General features: G+C 44.6%; 3 protein-coding genes across 8 annotated transcripts in view; 2 read left to right on the top strand and 1 right to left on the bottom strand.

Moving 5' to 3' along the window:
• Positions 1-3797, top strand: part of Nmt2 (N-myristoyltransferase 2) — a 43538-nt gene extending 39741 nt beyond the window's left edge. For all 4 annotated transcript variants that reach the window (NM_001412419.1, NM_207590.2, XM_087590255.1 and 1 more), the window contains 2 exon segments: positions 111-248; positions 1025-3797. In NM_001412419.1, the coding sequence (NP_001399348.1) occupies positions 111-248; positions 1025-1045 (159 nt within the window). In that variant the 3' untranslated portion in view covers positions 1046-3797.
• A 90-nt stretch (positions 3798-3887) lies between these two features.
• Rpp38 (ribonuclease P/MRP subunit p38) lies at positions 3888-7444 on the bottom strand. Of its 2 annotated transcripts, NM_001033063.1 has the most exon segments (3): positions 3888-4803; positions 6847-7014; positions 7323-7432. In NM_001033063.1, a coding segment is annotated over 1 exon segment (819 nt). In that variant the 5' UTR covers positions 4794-4803; positions 6847-7014; positions 7323-7432; the 3' UTR covers positions 3888-3974.
• A 5073-nt stretch (positions 7445-12517) lies between these two features.
• On the top strand, positions 12518-17856 carry Acbd7 (acyl-CoA binding domain containing 7). Of its 2 annotated transcripts, none has more exons than NM_001126079.1 (4): positions 12518-12571; positions 17084-17204; positions 17308-17370; positions 17562-17856. In NM_001126079.1, the coding sequence occupies exons 1-4, from the start codon at positions 12560-12562 to the stop codon at positions 17633-17635; spliced, it is 270 nt and encodes an 89-aa protein (NP_001119551.1). In that variant the 5' UTR covers positions 12518-12559; the 3' UTR covers positions 17636-17856. The 2 variants fall into 2 exon arrangements, with proteins under 2 accessions (NP_001119551.1, XP_087447308.1); XM_087591182.1 differs by having other exon boundaries at positions 12523-12571; positions 17084-17201; positions 17562-17854.
• Positions 17857-18134: the final 278 nt, after the last annotated feature.

The following is an 18134-nucleotide window of genomic DNA, read 5'->3' as shown; positions in this document are numbered from 1 at the left end:
TATATTGCAGCTACTTATATAAGTACCTATTTAAACTACTATAGAGGAATTGAAGGTTATACACATTAAGCCCTTGGTATAATCAGCTTTTAAACTTTTTATATCGGCAGAAAGGATTTGATGTGTTCAATGCACTAGATTTGATGGAAAATAAGACCTTCTTGGAAAAGCTCAAGTTTGGTATAGGAGACGGCAACTTACAGTATTATTTGTACAACTGGAGGTGTCCAGGGACAGACTCTGAAAAGGTGAGTGGTACATTAGTCCATACTGGCTTCCTTCAGGATAAAGGGACTTTATTTTTACTGTTTTTAATTTCTGTGCATGTGTGAGAGATGTTGGGGGTCAGAGGGAGAGAGAGGAGAGAGAGTGTGTAAATGGACTCCGTTAACTCAGACAGTCACATACAGACACCCCCTGGGAAGAAGGGGGCTTTTTATTTCTGCTTGTTGGTGTGTGTGTGTGTGTGTGTGTGTGTGTGTGTGTGTGTGTGTATGTGTGTGTGTGTGTGTGTGTGAGAGAGAGAGAGAGAGAGAGAGAGAGAGAGAGAGAGAGAGAGAGTGTGAGCGGTGGATACATACATGTCACAACATATATAGAGACCAGAGGACTGCCAGGCCTCCAGGGACTCAACACATGTCATCAGCTTTGTGTGACAAGTGCCTTTGCCCTTTTTAGCCAGTTTGGAAGGTCCGGGGGACTTTTTTTTTTAATATTTATCTTTATTTTATGAACATTAGTGTTTTGCCTGCATGTGTGAAGGAGGTGGAGCTCCTGGGACAGGAGTTACAGTTGTGAGCCACCATGTGGCTCTTACCTCAAAGAGACTTTTTTTTTTTTCTTTTTTTCTTTTTTTCAGAGCTGGGGACCAAACCCAGGGCCTTGCGCTTGCTAGGCAAGCGCTCTACCACTGAGCTAAATCCCCAACCCTCAAAGAGACTTTTTAAAACCCCATATATTTCACAGTGTTGTAATTGGATCTCCTCTTGTGTTTGGTCTTACTGTGGCATTTTCCTTTCTCTAGGTTGGACTTGTTCTACAGTAGATGGATGTTATTCCTAGAAGGCTGACATTCTCGTTTGTTAGTGTTCTATCTAGTGATGCCTGGAACTGTCATTCCAAAGAAGAATAAAAGCACAAGTTGAGTGAAACTGGAGTAGTTGCTAACAATCAGAACAGATGGCCAGTTGTACACATTTCTAGTTAGGGTATTGGGAGCCAGTCTCCACTGTTGGCTAACGTGGGAGGGATTAAAGGTGTCTGAGAGCTCTCACGGTAGAGAGAGGATGTTGTCTGTCTACTCTAGAAATGGTTCTGTCTCTGTGAACCAAACAAGTGGCAGCATCATGTTATGGCCTCTGCTGTTGGGAGAGCCACTGCTGCTTTCTGTGTGTTAAATGGTGATATACTTGTAAAACAGACAAGGATCCATGTGTATCACCCGACATGATGCTACTGGGAATGTTTATAGAGTTGACATGTGGTAGATACTTACTTAAGGAGCAATATGAAAATGTACCAGTGACTTAGCACACTTACTATCCCATAAGCATAGTAGCCAAACCAGTCATACACAGCTTTGTCTTTTGCTCTTCAGCCAGTGGATTGTTTCAAAAGCAGAGTTTGGGGCATTTGTTCAGTATGCTCACTAAAGGGTACACAGCTGACGGATCAGACCTTGGGGCTGCTGTGCAATCTCATTTCTCAGCAATGTCAAGGATGTGTGAGGGAAAGGAAGTCAAAGCTCTAAGGTCAGATCAAAGACCCAGCGGTGGAGTAGTGCTGTCAGCACACAGATGGTCTGAATGTTTTTATTATGCAAAATTGCACATGTTCCTTTATGCTGACTTTAATTTATCATGAAAATTGTCATGCTAATGGAAAATGTCTTACTTGTAAATAAGTATTCATAATTTTGTTACTGAAGTTGTTTTTACCTAGAACTTAAAAACCAAGTTTCACAGTGTATATATGTGTGTATATGCTGCCACTAATCCAAGGGAAAATAAACTACTCGACACGGCCATTGTATAGACTGGGCCTTTGAGTCAGATGCCACAAAGTAGATCTTCTTCCTGCCTTTACTGCAGTGCCTCCGCTCCAGTCCAGACATGGCATTCCCTTCCCTACTAGAAAGGAGTCACCAAATGTGACCTGTAGGCTGTCCCCCCTGTTGGCTGCTCTTTACAGCTCACAAACTGAGAGCTTTTGGCTTTTTTTTTTTTTTTAATGGTTGGGGGAAATAGTCCAAAGAATGACGTTTTGTAGCATGCAAATCTTAGGAAATCCAAACATTGTATCAGATTACAGCCACACCTTCATTATGTCCTACCTATGGTTGCCTCATGCTACAAAGGGAAATCAAGTAGTTGTCACAGACTGGGCTGTACATTGCCTACAAAGTTCGAATGTTTGCTCTCTGGCCTCCTGTGGACAGGTCCTAAATAGGCCACAAATTGTGCCATCCCTGATAACACCACTAGAGGGGGCACCTGGGCCCCACAAGTGGTGCAGAAGTGGGACCAGTACTGTTTCTAGACACATGACAGATTTCTCACTTTATACCATGCCCAACTGTGTCGAATTTTTAACCGAACACCTTCAGGAAATGAAACTACCTATTCATTGCAGCACTATTTAGAAAGTCAGTGAGTTTGTCGATCTAGATTTACAACTCTTTGGGAATTAGTACACTCATTTTTATGTCTAATACAAATTGAATTTTCAGGTCAGAATTTCCAATCAGGAATTTTGTCGTGGGCTTATTTATTATTTACCTCATGAAGAAACTGTTAACCATTCCTTTAGAGATTGTTATTGTAGAACTGTTACTTTAAATACACTAATAGTTAACGGTGGTGTCTTCATAATTTAAGCACATGAGCAGTTGGTATTTTAGAGAATCCGTAACCAGGGCAACTGCTTGAGTATAAATAGCTATTAAAACCAAATGTAAAAGGAAGTCTCAAGTGAAGTTACACTGCCCTGTACTCCATATCCAAATTGTGCTGTAAGGTTTCTTCCCTTCAAAACAGGAAATTTGTCACCAAGAGGAACAAAGTGGGACAGCCTGTAAGTTCACCCAAAACTTGGGATGAAAAAGTTTTAACAATACCCTCTTACCTCCTAAACTACAGAATGATTTTCAGAGTGGATTTGTAAAGCACCGACAGCCCCACTCCCCGCCTGAAAGACCCATCAATGTCTGTCCTCTCCCCATCTGGGTGCCATCTAGGTTACTACTGTAGCTAAGTCTGGCTTAGGTTTTGTTGCTGTTTGTAGTTTGTTGGCTTTGCTTTTTGTTTGGTTTTGGTGCTAGGGATCAAGCCAGGGATTATATGTGCTGGTAAGCACATATTCTGCCATAGAGCTGTGCCCTGATGTACTTTTGATAGATGTTACCTGTTACAAGGAAGCTAATGGTGTGCAGGGAGGGAATTCTCATCCAGACAACCTATCAGGCTTCTTTTCTCTGTCAGTCAAGCCTTTCTGCCAAGCCTGTGTGCATCAGTGCTTACCTACAGAGAAAGCCAAATTACCAGAGTAAAAATGACATGGCGCTCCTGAGGACAGTGTACCGCTTAGCATTTAGTGTCTCTCCCTTGTAGCTGAGAGCCTTCCTCAGCTGTTCACCCACCTTGCTAGACCATGTCTGTGGCTCATTTTCCAAGTTTGGTAGAGATCTGTTAAGTGCTGTAGGAAACTGATGTTCTTGCAAGCAAGCATTGTAGCAGCCTTTAAAGCAGCAAATTTATATGTGCATGGACATTAGGCTTAATAAACTTTGGTTTTGTTAATCATTGTTTTGAGTGTTTTCTGTACTTCATGGTTTTAAGTATCATCCTATCTGCCCCACCCAAAGAGAAAAACCCCTCCATGCAGGATCCTAAGAGCATATGCAGCACACCTGGCTTTATTTGTGTCAACGCTTATTTAGACCACATACTTGCACGAAGTGGCAGGGTCACACAGAACTACTTTGAGGGGTTTTTACTCTTGGGTGGTTTCCTTATCTTACTCGGGTTAGGAACGAGTCTCTTTATTTTCAGGGGTTGTAGTGTTGCAGCTGGAGCTTGTCCACCTTCAGCAAGCTTCCTCTTAAGTCTTGTAAGGTCATCAAATGAAGTGTCCAAAACCTCTTTGTCCTGGCTTTCCAAAGACTCCGTCTCCAAACTGTCTGTGAGACCTTGGGTTCCGTCTGGAAGCCAGGGCACATTTAAGCTGGGCACCCTGGGAATGATGGCTTCTACTTCATCAGCAAAGTCCATGGTGTTCTTTCTGAAGCCCAAGGCTAGCACACATTTTAAGCCAATGACTGGAGCAATTCTCTCGCTGAGCTGAGGTACCTGACAGGCAGGAACGGTTCTGCTTAAACTCAGCTGAATCAAGTGTGAGGTGATGATGGCGGGCTTGACTGACTTACACACTAGAACCAGGAGCAGTTCATTCCTCTCCAGAGCCCGGGTGACCTCATTAACCCCGATGGCCAGCTGCTTCCTGGTGTGCACAGGGGTCCACCCTGACACCCGCACACCCCCATGGGGCTCTTGCGGCTCCTCACTGGTCCCAACAAGCCCGCCTCTCTGCTTTGCTTTCCTTTTCTTCTTATCTTCAATTTTCTGAAGTCCGATCGACTTAAACTTGTCCTCCAGCGTCTGTAGGATAAAGTGCATGTCTTCTCTCTCCAAGCTGCTCCAGGAAATGACATAGGGGTTGTTCAGTGATGTCTTTACAACCAGAGGTCTAGTCTTCCGAATAGATCCCCTCTTTGGTGCCTGAGGAGCTGCAGCCATCTTGAAAACCCTTTGGAAAGAAGCAAAAATGATAAAAGTCATGTTGGCAGTGCATTTTTGAGAATATTTTGGGTATATTCTCGTCTTTTTTTTTTTTTTTTTTTTTTTTGGTTCTTTTTTTCGGAGCTGGGGACCGAACCCAGGGCCTTGCGCTTCCTAGGCAAGCGCTCTACCACTGAGCTAAATCCCCAACCCCCCATTCATTCATTTATAAGCACGTTTACTGCAGTGGGCAGATGGTGTTCCAGACACAGCTGCTGGTGGGCTCTGAATTCCCTGCAACTGCTCACACAGAACTTCTCTTCTGGACTCTCTCAAGTTCATAAAGAACTAGGTCGGATTTTAAGAACCAAAATAGTAATGATCTATCTCCATGGCTAAAACTTTGTAAGTCTCCCTCCTCTCATGATCCCCAAGTTCCTAAAACATTTTAAACATACAGGTTTATTTCCCCTCTCATGTGATCATAAAATTCCTGCTTTGGCTGACAATTTCATGAAAAATAGGAGAAATTTGTGGTGAAATTCAGAGAGTAACTCATTAGGGAGAAATAAATGGGCTGAGCTCCTAAAAGAAAAAACAAAAAAACAAAACAAAACAAAAAAAACCCCACAAACCCACTGGCCTATTTGTTCTTCCTAGTGACTATATCATATTAACCTCACAAACAAGTTAGGATGTTCTCAACTGCTCCTTGTCAGGCATCCATTCATTTAGATCCTGTTTATTCTTCCCAAAGGCAACTAAGTATGTAGGTAGATATTATATATAATATATATGTATACATAAATAATATGCATGTGTACTCCTCTCGGTTGTTGTCTCCTTCCTAGAGTTCATCTGAGAACTATAAAGACCCAGTTGACAAAATAAGTCCCCTCTGATTAAGGTTCCTCTAACTCAGGGCGCTTTCTCCACACATCCAGTCCTAAAACACAAGAGTTTGCCAGTGTGGATTAGGAAGCAGATTCACTGTACAACTCACAGCTAGTTTTTCTGAAGACTTTTAATCATGATTCCATCTTAGAAATAACCTGTGATTGGCTTTTAAGAACAGTCAGATGGCTTTACTGAGCTGGGATTTCTGGGAGTACAGCTTCACCAGAGGTACTGGTAGAAAGATGCCCAACGTTTGGAGGTTGGTGTGGGACAGGTGGCATTTCCAAACTGGACAGCTGTAGGAAGTGGTGTTGCAGACTCACTCCTCTCCTGATCCTTCTAGTCCCCGTCCACATAAAGTCAGAATTCCTCCCACTAAAAGCTGCAATCTTGATTCTGTCAATGCTACCCCACTGCCACAGACATTGGCTAATAGCGGCTTCCTTCTCACAACGCACTGCACTGCTCCAATCAATGCCCCAACAGCTGCATACTTCCCACAAGTTCAGACTCAAGAACAGGTCATCTAGATCTAGTGAGGTGACTACCAGCAGCTGGCATCTAGCAGTAGGTGAAATGACCAGGAAGCAAGACAAACAGCCCCACCGCAGCTCTTGCCAAACTACAAGTCAGTTACTGTGTTGCCTAGCCCGTCAGTGTAAGAGGGACACACTCACAGATGCTCTGCAACCAAGGGGACTGCAAGATTGGGATGTACTCTGATTTACAAGAACCTAGAAGGGGAGGTGGAAAAAAGCCAAGTCTACATAAGGCGACTGCCATGCAATATGAATTTTTAAAATGCTGAACGGTAACGGGTTCACAAAGCTTGCTCTTGCTCAAGCGCCTTGCCAACTATGTCTGCAAGCTGCCACTGCCTACAGGACTAACTGCAAACTCAAAATGTTTACCTTTTTACTCACCCATCTCAAACCTTTCTGCTTTCACCCACCACCCATATTACAGGTTCTGAACATTTAGTTTCTCATGTCCTTATTAAGCGTACACTGTGCCTGGTATAGCACTCACACACCAGATGTTTTGTTTTCCATCAAATTCTTGGGACTTATCCTTGCTCCCGGTTATTAGGCGTGGGGCAGAGCAAACAGCTTCTGCGACTAATAAAAACGGCTCACTCTAAAGCCAAAGTAGTGAAGTACCTTGAGGAACATACCTTGAGGAACAGACAGTTAGCGACCTTAGTTGAGAGGGTCAGGAAAAGAAGTCTCTCTGGAGGAAATGACCGTAACAACCGCTTTCTAAAAGAATTCCTTCCGAAGGAAGCGGGCTGCGAGGTATCCCAGAAGAGTATTAAAGTTCAGTATCGCTCGGGACAGAGATGCTGGAGTTGGAGTAAGGACAAGATGGTGGTGACTCTAGAGAGACTTTCAGAAGGGTGGCGCTATTAGAAATGGGTCACAGAGAGACCTTGATTTGGGGAAAGAGACCCTGGATAGGCCGTCAGCAGCAGAGATGCTCCCGTAGTCTCGGGGGAATGATGTCCCACGTCACGCCACGCGACGGAAGGAGGCCGGGATCGCCTGAGGCCAGCCGGAAAGAACCTCAGGGAGACCGGGCACTGGATGAACCCCACGCCGCGATGACCCGGGTGCCCACGGGCTGGGACTCGGACCACGGACTCGCATGCACCTGTGCAGAAGCGCCCCGCGGAGACCACGTGACAGATCGATTCACTGCGGCGGCAACTCCGCCACCACCGGGGACCACGGCGCCCGCTCCACGTGCGCCTGCTGCGCGCGTGCGCAGAACACGAGCTCCGCCTACCTGCCGCTCTGCATTACGTCACTCCTAGTAAGGAACGTCAGCCGTAGTTTGGCTACCGAGAGTGGTCCCTGCGTAAAATCCCTCAGCCTGGGACCGAGCTCTGGAGCAGCACTGCGCAGGCGTACGGTCTGTCTCGCGAGAGTCTGTGGTTGCTGTAGTAACCAGCCTCTGCGCTTCTGTCAGGTTGTCTAAGGATGCTGATGTACCAAGCAGCTCCCGGAGTCTGGTTTTGTGAGAGGTGGATCTCTCCTTTCCGCTCGCTGTTTTTAGCCAAGTTGGTTCTGCCTGGGAACTCTGGCCTGCCGTCTCTTTTCGTTCTAGGGACGCAAAGCTCCAGCCCTTATGGCCACCCATTCATTCCCCTGCCCACGTCGCCGCGCCACCACGAAAATCAAATAAGTAGTAGGGCTAACAGGGTTGCGTGTAATTACAATTTATGTGGAGAATCTTGGGCCCTCTGAAAGGAGAATAAGGGCTGCGTTCAGTTCCACAGCAGTACTCCAGAATATGCCGGCAATATCTGTTGTGCCTCCTGACTAATGGAGACTGTGTGTGTGTGTGTGTGTGTGTGTGTGTGTGTGTGTGTGTGTGTGTGTGTGTGTGTGTTTTATGAAACAAAATCACTGGAAAGTTACAGACAACTAGTAAAACAGTGGAATAGCGTGCTAAAGATTAAAATTCTGTTGGCTACACTTGACAGGATTTTTTGCTGTTGTTCCTTTCTGTCCTCTCAGGACGTTGGGAGGTGTAGTGGCTATTCCTGGTTGTCCGCTTGACTATATCTGGAATGAACTGCAATCCAGAACTGAAAGGCTCACCTTTGATCCTGGTATTGAGGCTGGGCGATGGAGATTCGGGTCCTTCTCTTTATTTTCCTTCTAGGTGTCTTCATTGCTCGTTTTAAACTAACGTTTATAGTCTAGCTTCTGCATTTTCATCATTCGCCACTTATTGGACATTTAAACAAAACAAAAGCGGTTGCTTTTGGTCAAGGATTGTTGAAGTTTTTACAGGGAACGTGTGCTATGGTTTCTACCAAAAGTTGATTAAGAAGAACGAAGTCAGGACGAGTTTTGAGTGTGCCAACAGGTTTTTGTCTCATAAAGCGTTCTTTACTATAACCCGCAGTCCTGGTGCGCTGAAGACAAATCGCGGTGGTAGAATTGAAATACTAAAGGTTCACATGAAATCCTGGCGCGTGGGAGACTGGGGCAGGAACCTACACACCATAAAAAAAGCAGAAAGAAGGAGCGAGAAAAAGAGTAAAAATGGGTTGGGGATTTAGCTCAGTGGTAGAGTGCTTGTCTAGCGAGCGCAAGGCCCTGGGTTCGGTCCCCAGCTCCGGTAAAAAAAAAAAAAAAAGAAAAAAAAAGAAAAAAGAAAAAGAGTAAAAAGGTAGCCAGACTGCTATGTTCAAACCTTAACCTTACCACTAACTAGTGTACCTACGCCTCGGGCAAGTTAATTAGCCTTCTGTGAAATGATAAAAATAGCCCCTATTCTGAGGATTAGAAAAGAGTTCTGTGTAAGATGCTTACCATGATGCCTGCCGCATAGTAAGTGTCTGACTAACTATGGAACCGCGATGACCCAGTGACAGTTGTGGCAGAATTAAGTTAATAAAAATTATATATAGCCTCTACTATTTTGGTCCTTGCTTTCTATTTGAAAACTTAGCCATATTTCCACAAGAATTTTACCCAAAAGAATATTTCTCACAGGTAATTTCTTTCCATTTGTGTAGCCCAAACTTTACAGCAACAAAAAATATTTTAAAGTTTTTTTAATCCTTTGTGAAGATGCAGTCACCTCCGTGCATTTTGTTCAGAGTAATCTAATTTATTTCACATAGGTGTGTGCTAAACCCCAGCAATATCAATTCGGTTTATGTTCAGATTTTTTTCTACAAACATTTGCTTCCCATAGTCCCCTTAATTGCCATGCATTTAGTAGTCTATATATACACCGAGTGATCGATTTACCTTTCAATGATAGCTTTTATTTTACATTGAAAACAAGTTATGTTTGCAAATACACAGCTTATGAATATACTGCTTATGAAAATAGTCAAGTCCCAAAGACTATACATGGACTGACCCTGGACTCTGACCTCATAGGTAGCAATGAATAGCCTAGTAAGAGCACTAGTGGAAGGGGAAGCCCTTGGTCCTGCCAAGACTGAACCCCCAGTGAATGTGATTGTTGGGGGGAGGGAAGTAATGGGGGGAGGATGGGGAGGGGGATGGTTTAGGGGGATGTTGGCCTGGAAACCGGGAAAGGGATTAACATTCGAAATGTAAATAAGAAATACTCAAGTTAATAAAGAAAAAACGGAAAAAAAGAAAATAGTCAAGTTTATGAATATCTCAAAGTAGTTTAATAACTTAGAAGGTTTGTGAAAGTGTTCTCTTTGTATTAACTTTTGAATTGCTAGGTTTAAAGGATACAACAATATAACATTAGCTTACGAATCTGGGTCAGAAATCATAGCATTAGAGTTGACAATAATGTTTGTCAATGAAAACGTGCAAGAATTGAACACAAGACTCTCCTTGTCTTTCATGGAATCTGAGCTTTGCTCAGCACTGTATGCTCTTGTGATTTCGTGGAATCATACTATGAATAACAAAGTTTTTTTTTTCATGAAAGAATGAACCAAACACATTCACATTTATTTTTTAAAACAAATAACAAAAACCCAAATTACCAGATTTTTTTTAAACCTAAGCTTAACATTACATATTTAAACAATAGTCAAACTGACGAGGTTGCCAGCATCCGTGCACAACTAGAAAACATCCTTAATTTACACTAAAGCAGAAATGTATTACCATTGATGCAGTAATAGCTTACATCACTAAATACTGAAAATAAAGTTGAAATATTTCTGTAGACATTCATCTGGCAATGGTAACTTCACAGCAGGCTGACACTGCTCACAATTCAACACAGTGGGAAGCAGATCCATGCTGCTGTTAAAAGACAATCTCGTCCCAGCACTACTCAGCAGTCACAGGGCTCACCTCAGATCACGTTCTGTTTAAAGCAAAGTGCGTACAGAGATCACAACAATTTTAAAGACAAAAAAGAAAAGAAAAGAAAAAAGAAAAAGAAAGGTCCTATTTTGTGGTCCCAACAAACAAACTCAAAATTCTGACAAACGGGGGCTCCGATGAGTTGTATTATAAATACTTTAGATTAGGTACAGTTATACAGAAAGTCGAGTTCGTTTGAAATCTTCAGAAAAAAAGTTCCTGTGATTCCTCAAATGGTGCTTGTTATAGCATTTCTGTTACATGCCTGCGTTGAATTACTTGTTATCCAAGCATAGTGGGGGCTCCTTACCATTTATCGTCAGGGACTTTAACTGTCCATCTTCTTCAACTTCTACTCTTTCCTGACCGTTCTCCATAATTCTCTTTGTAATGTTTTGTTTTGTTTTGTTTTTTTGGTTTTTTGTTTTTGTTTTTTTGTTTTTTGGTTGTTTTTTTTTTTTTTTGGCCATTAACTAGTTTAGTTGAAGTTGATATTGATTTGAAGTTGCCCATTCCACTGCCGCCAAATGACACTGAAGAGAATGAAGTGAGACCCCCATGACCCGAGTGGAGTAAAGCCTGTATCAAAAGCAGGAAATCGGGGTTGAGGATTTAGCTCAGTGGTAGAGCGCTTGCCTAGCAAGCGCAAGGCCCTGGGTTCGGTCCCCAGCTCCGGGGGGAAGGCAGGATATCCGCTTCCAAAATCCACTGAAGGCCGAGGAAAAGGAGCCAGCACCTCGGCTTCTACTTCCTCGAGGACCCCTTCGGTTTCCAAAAAAGTCATCAAATGGGCCTTCAAAGAAGTCAGATGAAAATGGGTCCCTCCCACCAAAAAATCCCCTGAAAACACCATCTGGGTTCCGGAGTGTGACTCCCACAATGACTCCCACCTCCACCAGCACCACTCAATCCTTCTTTGCCATATTTGTCACTGATGTCCGCTTTTGAGCATCCGATAACACTTCACATGCCTCAGCCACTTGTTTGAATTTCCACTCCACTTCTTTATTTTCAGGATTTCTGTCCGGGTGCCATTTGAGTGCCTGTTTTCGATACGCCTTTTTAATGTCCTCGGGTAAGGCCTGTCTCTGCACGCCCAGCACTTCACAATAATCCACCGTGTTTTAACTGACTGTTGGAGCAAATCCGAGGACAGGGCGGCCAGCGAAGGGGGGAAGTCACGCGTCCGGTCTCCTCGCGGCTCTGGCACAGCAGCGCTGGTCACAACGAAGATTTATTTTAGTTTTAGTTTTAGTAGTAATTGTCCAAAATACTCACTTCGTTATGGCTTTCCCTGCATTTAGAAGTCAGATGGCTGGGCATGGACTTTAGTGACGAGCTGCCAGATCAAAGCGCAGGCTTCAGGTCTGGGCTGCAGGGGGCTCTTCTGGAGGAGCATCTGTGTCCACCGCAGCAACATGAATGGGAGGTGCCTTGAGCACTAGGGCCGTCCCAGGCAACCGTGGGCAGCAGTGCCACCTTTCCATAGATCAGGCCCGTAAAGAGAAAAGGCACCTGGTAAGGCTCGGAACATTTATTTACACTCGTGCAAGCACAAAGCCAACAGGAGGTCGCTTTCCCGCACGTCCCATTCCCCGGGGACGATATCCGCCATCCCTGAGGTGAGGTAACAGGTGTCGTGTGTGTTCTCTCTGGGTTAAGGAACCAACTTCAGCATCCGGTGCTACAGTTAAGGAAGAACTTCAGCATCCGGTGCTACAGTTCACACTGGAGCCCGCTACACCCAGTGGTAGAATGAGGATGCAAAGAAAGGGGAAGGGAACAGCCACAGCCTCAAGTGAGGAGAAGCAGCGGAGCTCTGCGTACACCCGCATCCCTGCCTTAGTAAAAGTAGAGTGAAAAAAAGAGAGAGGGCGGTTAGACAGTGCGCAGGTACAAGACACCGCCCAGATACGCGCTCCGGCCCCCGTGACCAATTAGAGAATCGTCCGTGCCCAGAGAGCAACCTATAGGAGAGACCGGAGGAGGAGCACTGCTCTTTAAGCAGCCAAGCCCCCGGGACTTACTCTGAGCCAGGAGAGCCACAGCGTTCCGTGTCTCATCATTATGTCCTTGCAGGTAAGCCAGATCTCGAAAGGCCGTGCAAGAGCAATGCTCTGAGAAAGAAGAGCTCTGATGGGGAGAGAGGAGGTGTGGTAGCCCTGGGGCAGGGCAGGGGCAGGCTACCCCCAGGAACCTTCTGCTGCGACCCCGCAGTCACTCCCACACCTACCTAAGCGCCTCTTTATGGCACCTCACCATCTGTTGACAAGGACCCAGGATCTCCATAGCAACCTGTTTGGCCCTCAGGGATCTGAAAAATTGATGAGCTCCTGAGGGGTAGGGGAGGGTGGGCTTCTTCGTCTCTTAACAACTTAGGGAAGCAGGTGACATCCATTGGGGTCCCCATGTCCCCTTGCTCTTGGGGACCTCGGGAGGTCCACATAGATGTGATTTGTTGAATAGCAGGGCTAGTCTATGAAGTTCTGACTTTACCGTTTTGTGGATAGGAGTGGAAAGAGAATAAATATGAATTAAAAACCAGGAAGCCCTTTTCTCAGATAAGCACTTATAGCTTGCTTCCATATATATGTTCTTTTTCCATGTGTTTAATGAAAAGTATGCACACACAATACACCTGTGGCATGTTTCTGTATACAACAGTTTTATTAGCATGTTCTCATTAATCAAGGGACATTTTTGCTCGCTCTTCCCCCACCCCAACCCTCCTCCTCCCCTGCCGCTGCCCCTACCTCCCCCCGCTGCCCCTATCCCTCCCTCCCTCTCTCTGTGTCCTCCTGGCTGTCCTGGAACTCACTCTGTAGACTAGGCTGCCCTTGAATTCCCAGAGATCTGCCTGATTCTGTCTCTAGAGTGGTTGTACATTTTGTTTGTTTGTTTTAAAAATTTATTTATTTAATATATATGAGCACACTATTGCTGTCTTAAGACACATCAGAAGAGGGATCCCATTACAGATGGTTGTGAGTCCCCATGTGGTTGATGAGAATTGAACTCAGGACCTCTGGAAGAGCAGCCATGTTCTTAACCACTGAGCCATCTCTCTAGCCCCTAGAGTGGTTGGACTTAAGGTGTATGTCACCACCACCAGGCTTAAGATACACATTTCTAATGCATAACATTTTTTATTACAAGTATAGCAAACTTTATTTCTTCAGGCAAGATGTTATCATAGACAAACCCTATCTCCCTCTTAGTCTGGATATGTTTACTTAATATGTGTGTGTGTATGTGTGTATGAGTGTGTATGTGTGAGTGTGTCTGTGAGTGTATGTGTGTGTGAGAGTGTGTGAGAGTGTGTGAGTGTGTGTGAGGTGTGAGTGTGTGTGAGTACGTGTGTGTATGAGTGTCCACGCATGTTCTTGCCTGCTGGCAAGCCTGTTGATCTGAACCTTCAGAACCCACGAGGTAGAGACAACTGACTCTTGTAATTGTTCCCTGACCTCCACATGCATGCCATGGTATGTGTGCACCCACATACATGCTGTAGTAAACATGGAGTAAATGAAAGAGGAGAGGGGCCTCCATGGGCAGCGTTTAAAGCAGCACTGGGGAAGGGGGTCTTTAGGATTTAAAGGTTACAGAACATCATGAGGGGACAAGCATGAGGCATGTGAAAAACCACCCTGACAATAGGGCAGCATTGAAGGTTAGCCTTAGTTCAATAATTAAAATGGACACGGGGTGTGGGTTTCTATTACTGTCAGTGTTGAGTGCATTAATTCTATTACTGCTGTAATGAAAGCTTTCTTTCACTTCAGTAAAATATGATTCTAGTTTTAAAAACCACATACTTGGGGCTGGGGATTTAGCTCAGTGGTAGAGCGCTTACCTAGGAAGCGCAAGGCCCTGGGTTCGGTCCCCAGCTCCGGAAAAAAAAAGAACCAAAAAAAAAAAAAAAAACCACATACTTGCTTGATACAAAGAAAGCTGGAATTGCAGTCACTGTGACTGTTTATGCTTAAAGAATAAATTGTTACAAATAAAAAGTTCTTAAGACATATGCTATTTCAATTTGTAATTCTTACCAATGTAATAATATAACAAAAAATACAGTATATTCTCGAAGTGGGGGTGTTAGTTCGAGCCAGGTGTGGCAGTACCCTGTAATCCCAGCGCTCGGAGCTTGGAGACTGGAGAACCAGGCGTCCAAGGCCGTTCTTAGGTAGGTGGCAGACTCAAAGCAGCACCGTGCTACCTGAGACCCTGTTTCAGGAAAACACAAAGTGCTTCAGGCAGAAGAGAAGGATAAAGGCATGTTAAAAACCCGTTGAAGAGAACGGATGAGGCATGTGTGTATCACTCTGTAGCTTACTTAGCATTCGGGAGCCCCTGGGTTCACTTGCCTCCAACAGAAAAACTGAAGCAGTGGGATCATTTAAGTGCGATGTTCCAGGATAGGCAAGACAACATAGGCAAACCCTAACACACACACACACACACACACACACACACACACACACACACACACACTATACCGGCAGTTCGTTTACACATTGAGAGAACTAATAAGTACTTGACATAAAAAACATAACCAGGGGAACCCAGTAGATACTGAAGATGTAGTATTTTTATAACTTGTTCCTGGATCTAAAATGATTTTAAAAATTGAAGTTTAAAATTGTAATAAAAGATATATATATCTGGCTAGGATATCCAAATATCTTCTCTCTTCAGAACAGAAGTGGTGTTAGGACGGACATTATGTGGGTGTTGCTAATGGCTCTCTGGTGGAGTGAAGGCGTGTGTGTGTTGCCTACTATTTAAAATACTGGTCAAAATGTTGGCAGATTGTTCTGGAAATGAAGGCATAGCTGGAATTCCATCTTTAGTTACAATCTTCTGACTTTATTTATAAAGTATAATAAAGGTCTTTGGGGGGGGGTTTGAGAGGGGTAATTTTTCAAAAAAGAATCTTGCTATGTAGCCCAGGCTAGCCTCCAACTTCAGCTGATCCTACTACCTCAGCTTCTCTAGTGTTAGGATCCCACCTGGGCCGACGGTCATTTTACTTAGAAGCGTTTGCTCCCTGGGTGATGAAGCTAAAACACCTGGGCCGGGATGTGTCCGTTCCGGTCTGGAGAGGCGGCAGTGGTAAAATGTTTGCAGGAAACCCTGGCCTTGACCCCAAACACCACAGAAGGGGGATAGGGAACATGACTTTAATTCCAGCATTTGGGAAGCAGAGGTATTAAGAGCTCTGAGTTCAAGGCCAGTCTGGTCTATAGATCGAGTTCCGGGATAGCTAGGGCTAAACAGAGAAACCCTGCCTTGAAAAACCAACCCAGTCAACCAAACAAGAACAGTGGGGTGTGTGTCAGGGGGAGGTGATTTTATAATCAGAACACACACACACACACACACACACACACACACACACACACAATGTGTGTGATTCAAATAACTTGACTGAGTATAATTTATCTTCCTAGTCCAGTTGTTCTTCAACAAGGAGGGTTGCTTAAAGGGCTTTATGAAGGGCTTTATTTGGGCTGACTTTTCTGCTCACGTTCTACAGAGGGTGACGTAAGTACTCTGTGAGTCACCTTCAGAGGCTGTCTTCAGAGGGGAGACATTTGATCGGAAGTGTCCAGAGGCCCCATGTGGTACTTAGATACGGTGTCCTGTGTCCATTGTGAGTGTCATCCCTGATACAGGAAGGATGGGGACAGGAGGGCCTTTAAGCATACTCATGAACGTGAGAGGACAGTGTTCACAGGGCAGAGAAAGATCACGTCCAACAAGGATGATGTCATCTTACTCAGCCAAAAACAGAATCGCCTGCCATAGGAACCCAGCTCCCAGAATATTCCCAGGAATAGAGGGAAGGTGGCATCCTTTGGCCCAGAATGCTTTGGAAGCCACTGTCAACTGCCGTACATGTAAAGATGTTCCAACTGTGGTAACTTCCTGATCCACTCACCAAGGATATACCCTAATGGTCTCTGACTTGGCTCCTGCCATGGATCGGTAGACAAGGCCTTGACGGCAGATACAAGGGTGAATGTAAGGTGTTAACATAGATTAAGTTATGCCTGGCCTTTATTCTGGGAATCCTGGGGAATACACGGTGTCATCCCACCCAGCCTTTATGTTCAGTCCTAGTGAATTCTGTCCAGATTGTCCGGAGCTTCCCCAGTCTATGTCTCCACACTGGATATCTACGTACCCTTTACCCAAGATGCTTTGCAAGCCCGGCTTCTGAGACAGGTTCCTTCTGACACCTTTCCTGTAGCCACTCCCACTTCTGTTGTCAGGACAGTGGCTGCTCGCCTACTCTGTCTCTGTAAAGTGATTTCTCTCCCCCATTTGTTATAAAGGAAGGGGAGGGTAGAGGAAGGGAGGAGAAAGAAGAGGGGAGGGGAGGAAAAATTACCAAAAATTTTTTATTTACAATACACGTTTGCTAATCAACCCGAAGATAAACGACTTTGTTTTCCTGGAAATCAGTTGACGTGAGACCTTAAATTTTTCTTTAAGAATTAGATTTTATGTGAGTACCTTGCTTGCAGGTAATGTATATGCACCACACGTGTGCCTTTTGCATGTCCTTGCCATCTTCTGCTCTAGGCTGATTTTGACCAGGCCGCACAAGATGTGAGGAAGCTGAAAAGCAGACCGGAAGATGAAGAGCTCAAGGAACTCTACGGGCTCTACAAACAGTCTGTCATCGGAGACATCAACATTGGTGGTACCCGATCTTTGCTTCAAACAAACAGATGTTCTTACTCGTAAGCTATTTGTAGAAGTGCACGGTGAAAAGTAATGCTGGGGCTCTCTCCTTCTCTTGGCAGCATGTCCAGCAATGCTGGACTTAAAGGGCAAGGCCAAATGGGAAGCTTGGAACCTCCAAAAAGGTTTGTGACTCTTTTTTTTTTTTTTTTCCGGAGCTGAGGACCGAACCCAGGGCCTTGTGCTTGCTAGGCAAGCGCTCTACCACTGAGCTAAAATCCCCAACCCGGTTTGTGACTCTTAAACGAGGTTAAAACAAACCTACTTTGCCACCCACCACACCGGTCTGGGAGATGACGTGTCTGTGTCTCTCTAGGGTTGTCGAAGGAAGACGCCATGGGTGCCTACATTTCTAAAGCCAGAGAGCTGATTGAGAAATACGGAATTTAGAATGTGATGGCGGGGACAGATCTCTGGAAGCCTCCATTAGCAACGCTCTAAATAAAACCATGTGTTTTTTTTCTATTAGATGAATCATAATACTTAGGACTATGACAACATAGTTCCTGGTTTTACTTGCTTGAGCAAGGTGACTTTAAAAAGTTCCTTTTCAAAAATAGTTTTGTAGTATGCATACACGCGTTAATAAATATCTGTTTCTTTTTGGCATTTATGTCTGTGCGTTTGGACATGTGTGTGTCTGTGTTGTGTTGTGTATGCATATGCATGCATACGGAGGCTAGAGGCCAGCCTGGGGTATTTTTTTTCCAGGTATGCTGTTTACTTCCTGTGAGGCGAGGTCTCTCATTGGCTTGGAGCTCAACCAGACTAACTAGCCCAGGTGTCCTCTTATCTCTTCCTCTTCAGCACTGAGATTTCAGATTACCCAGCCTTCCAGGCATGGCATGTGGGACCTGGGGCTTGAACCCAAGTCTTCATTGCTTACAAG

This window comes from Rattus norvegicus, chromosome 17 (genome assembly GCF_021556685.1).
Source record: "Rattus norvegicus strain SHRSP/BbbUtx chromosome 17, alternate assembly SHRSP_T2T, whole genome shotgun sequence".
In the NCBI taxonomy this organism is placed as follows: domain Eukaryota; kingdom Metazoa; phylum Chordata; class Mammalia; order Rodentia; family Muridae; genus Rattus; species Rattus norvegicus.
Note: the sequence above shows the minus strand (reverse complement) of the source record. Positions and strands in the feature narration are given on the sequence as shown.

What these genes read in the sequence shown, in the direction of transcription:
- Rpp38 (XM_087590252.1), bottom strand. Translation starts at nt 4,793, where the DNA reads ATGGCTGCAGCTCCTCAGGCACCAAAGAGGGGATCTATTCGGAAGACT.
- Acbd7 (NM_001126079.1), top strand. An exon ending in CGGAGACATCAACATTGGTG is followed by an intron (nt 17,205 to 17,307) that starts GTACCCGATCTT and finishes TTCTCTTGGCAG; the next exon opens with CATGTCCAGCAATGCTGGAC. An exon ending in AGCTTGGAACCTCCAAAAAG is followed by an intron (nt 17,371 to 17,561) that starts GTTTGTGACTCT and finishes GTGTCTCTCTAG; the next exon opens with GGTTGTCGAAGGAAGACGCC.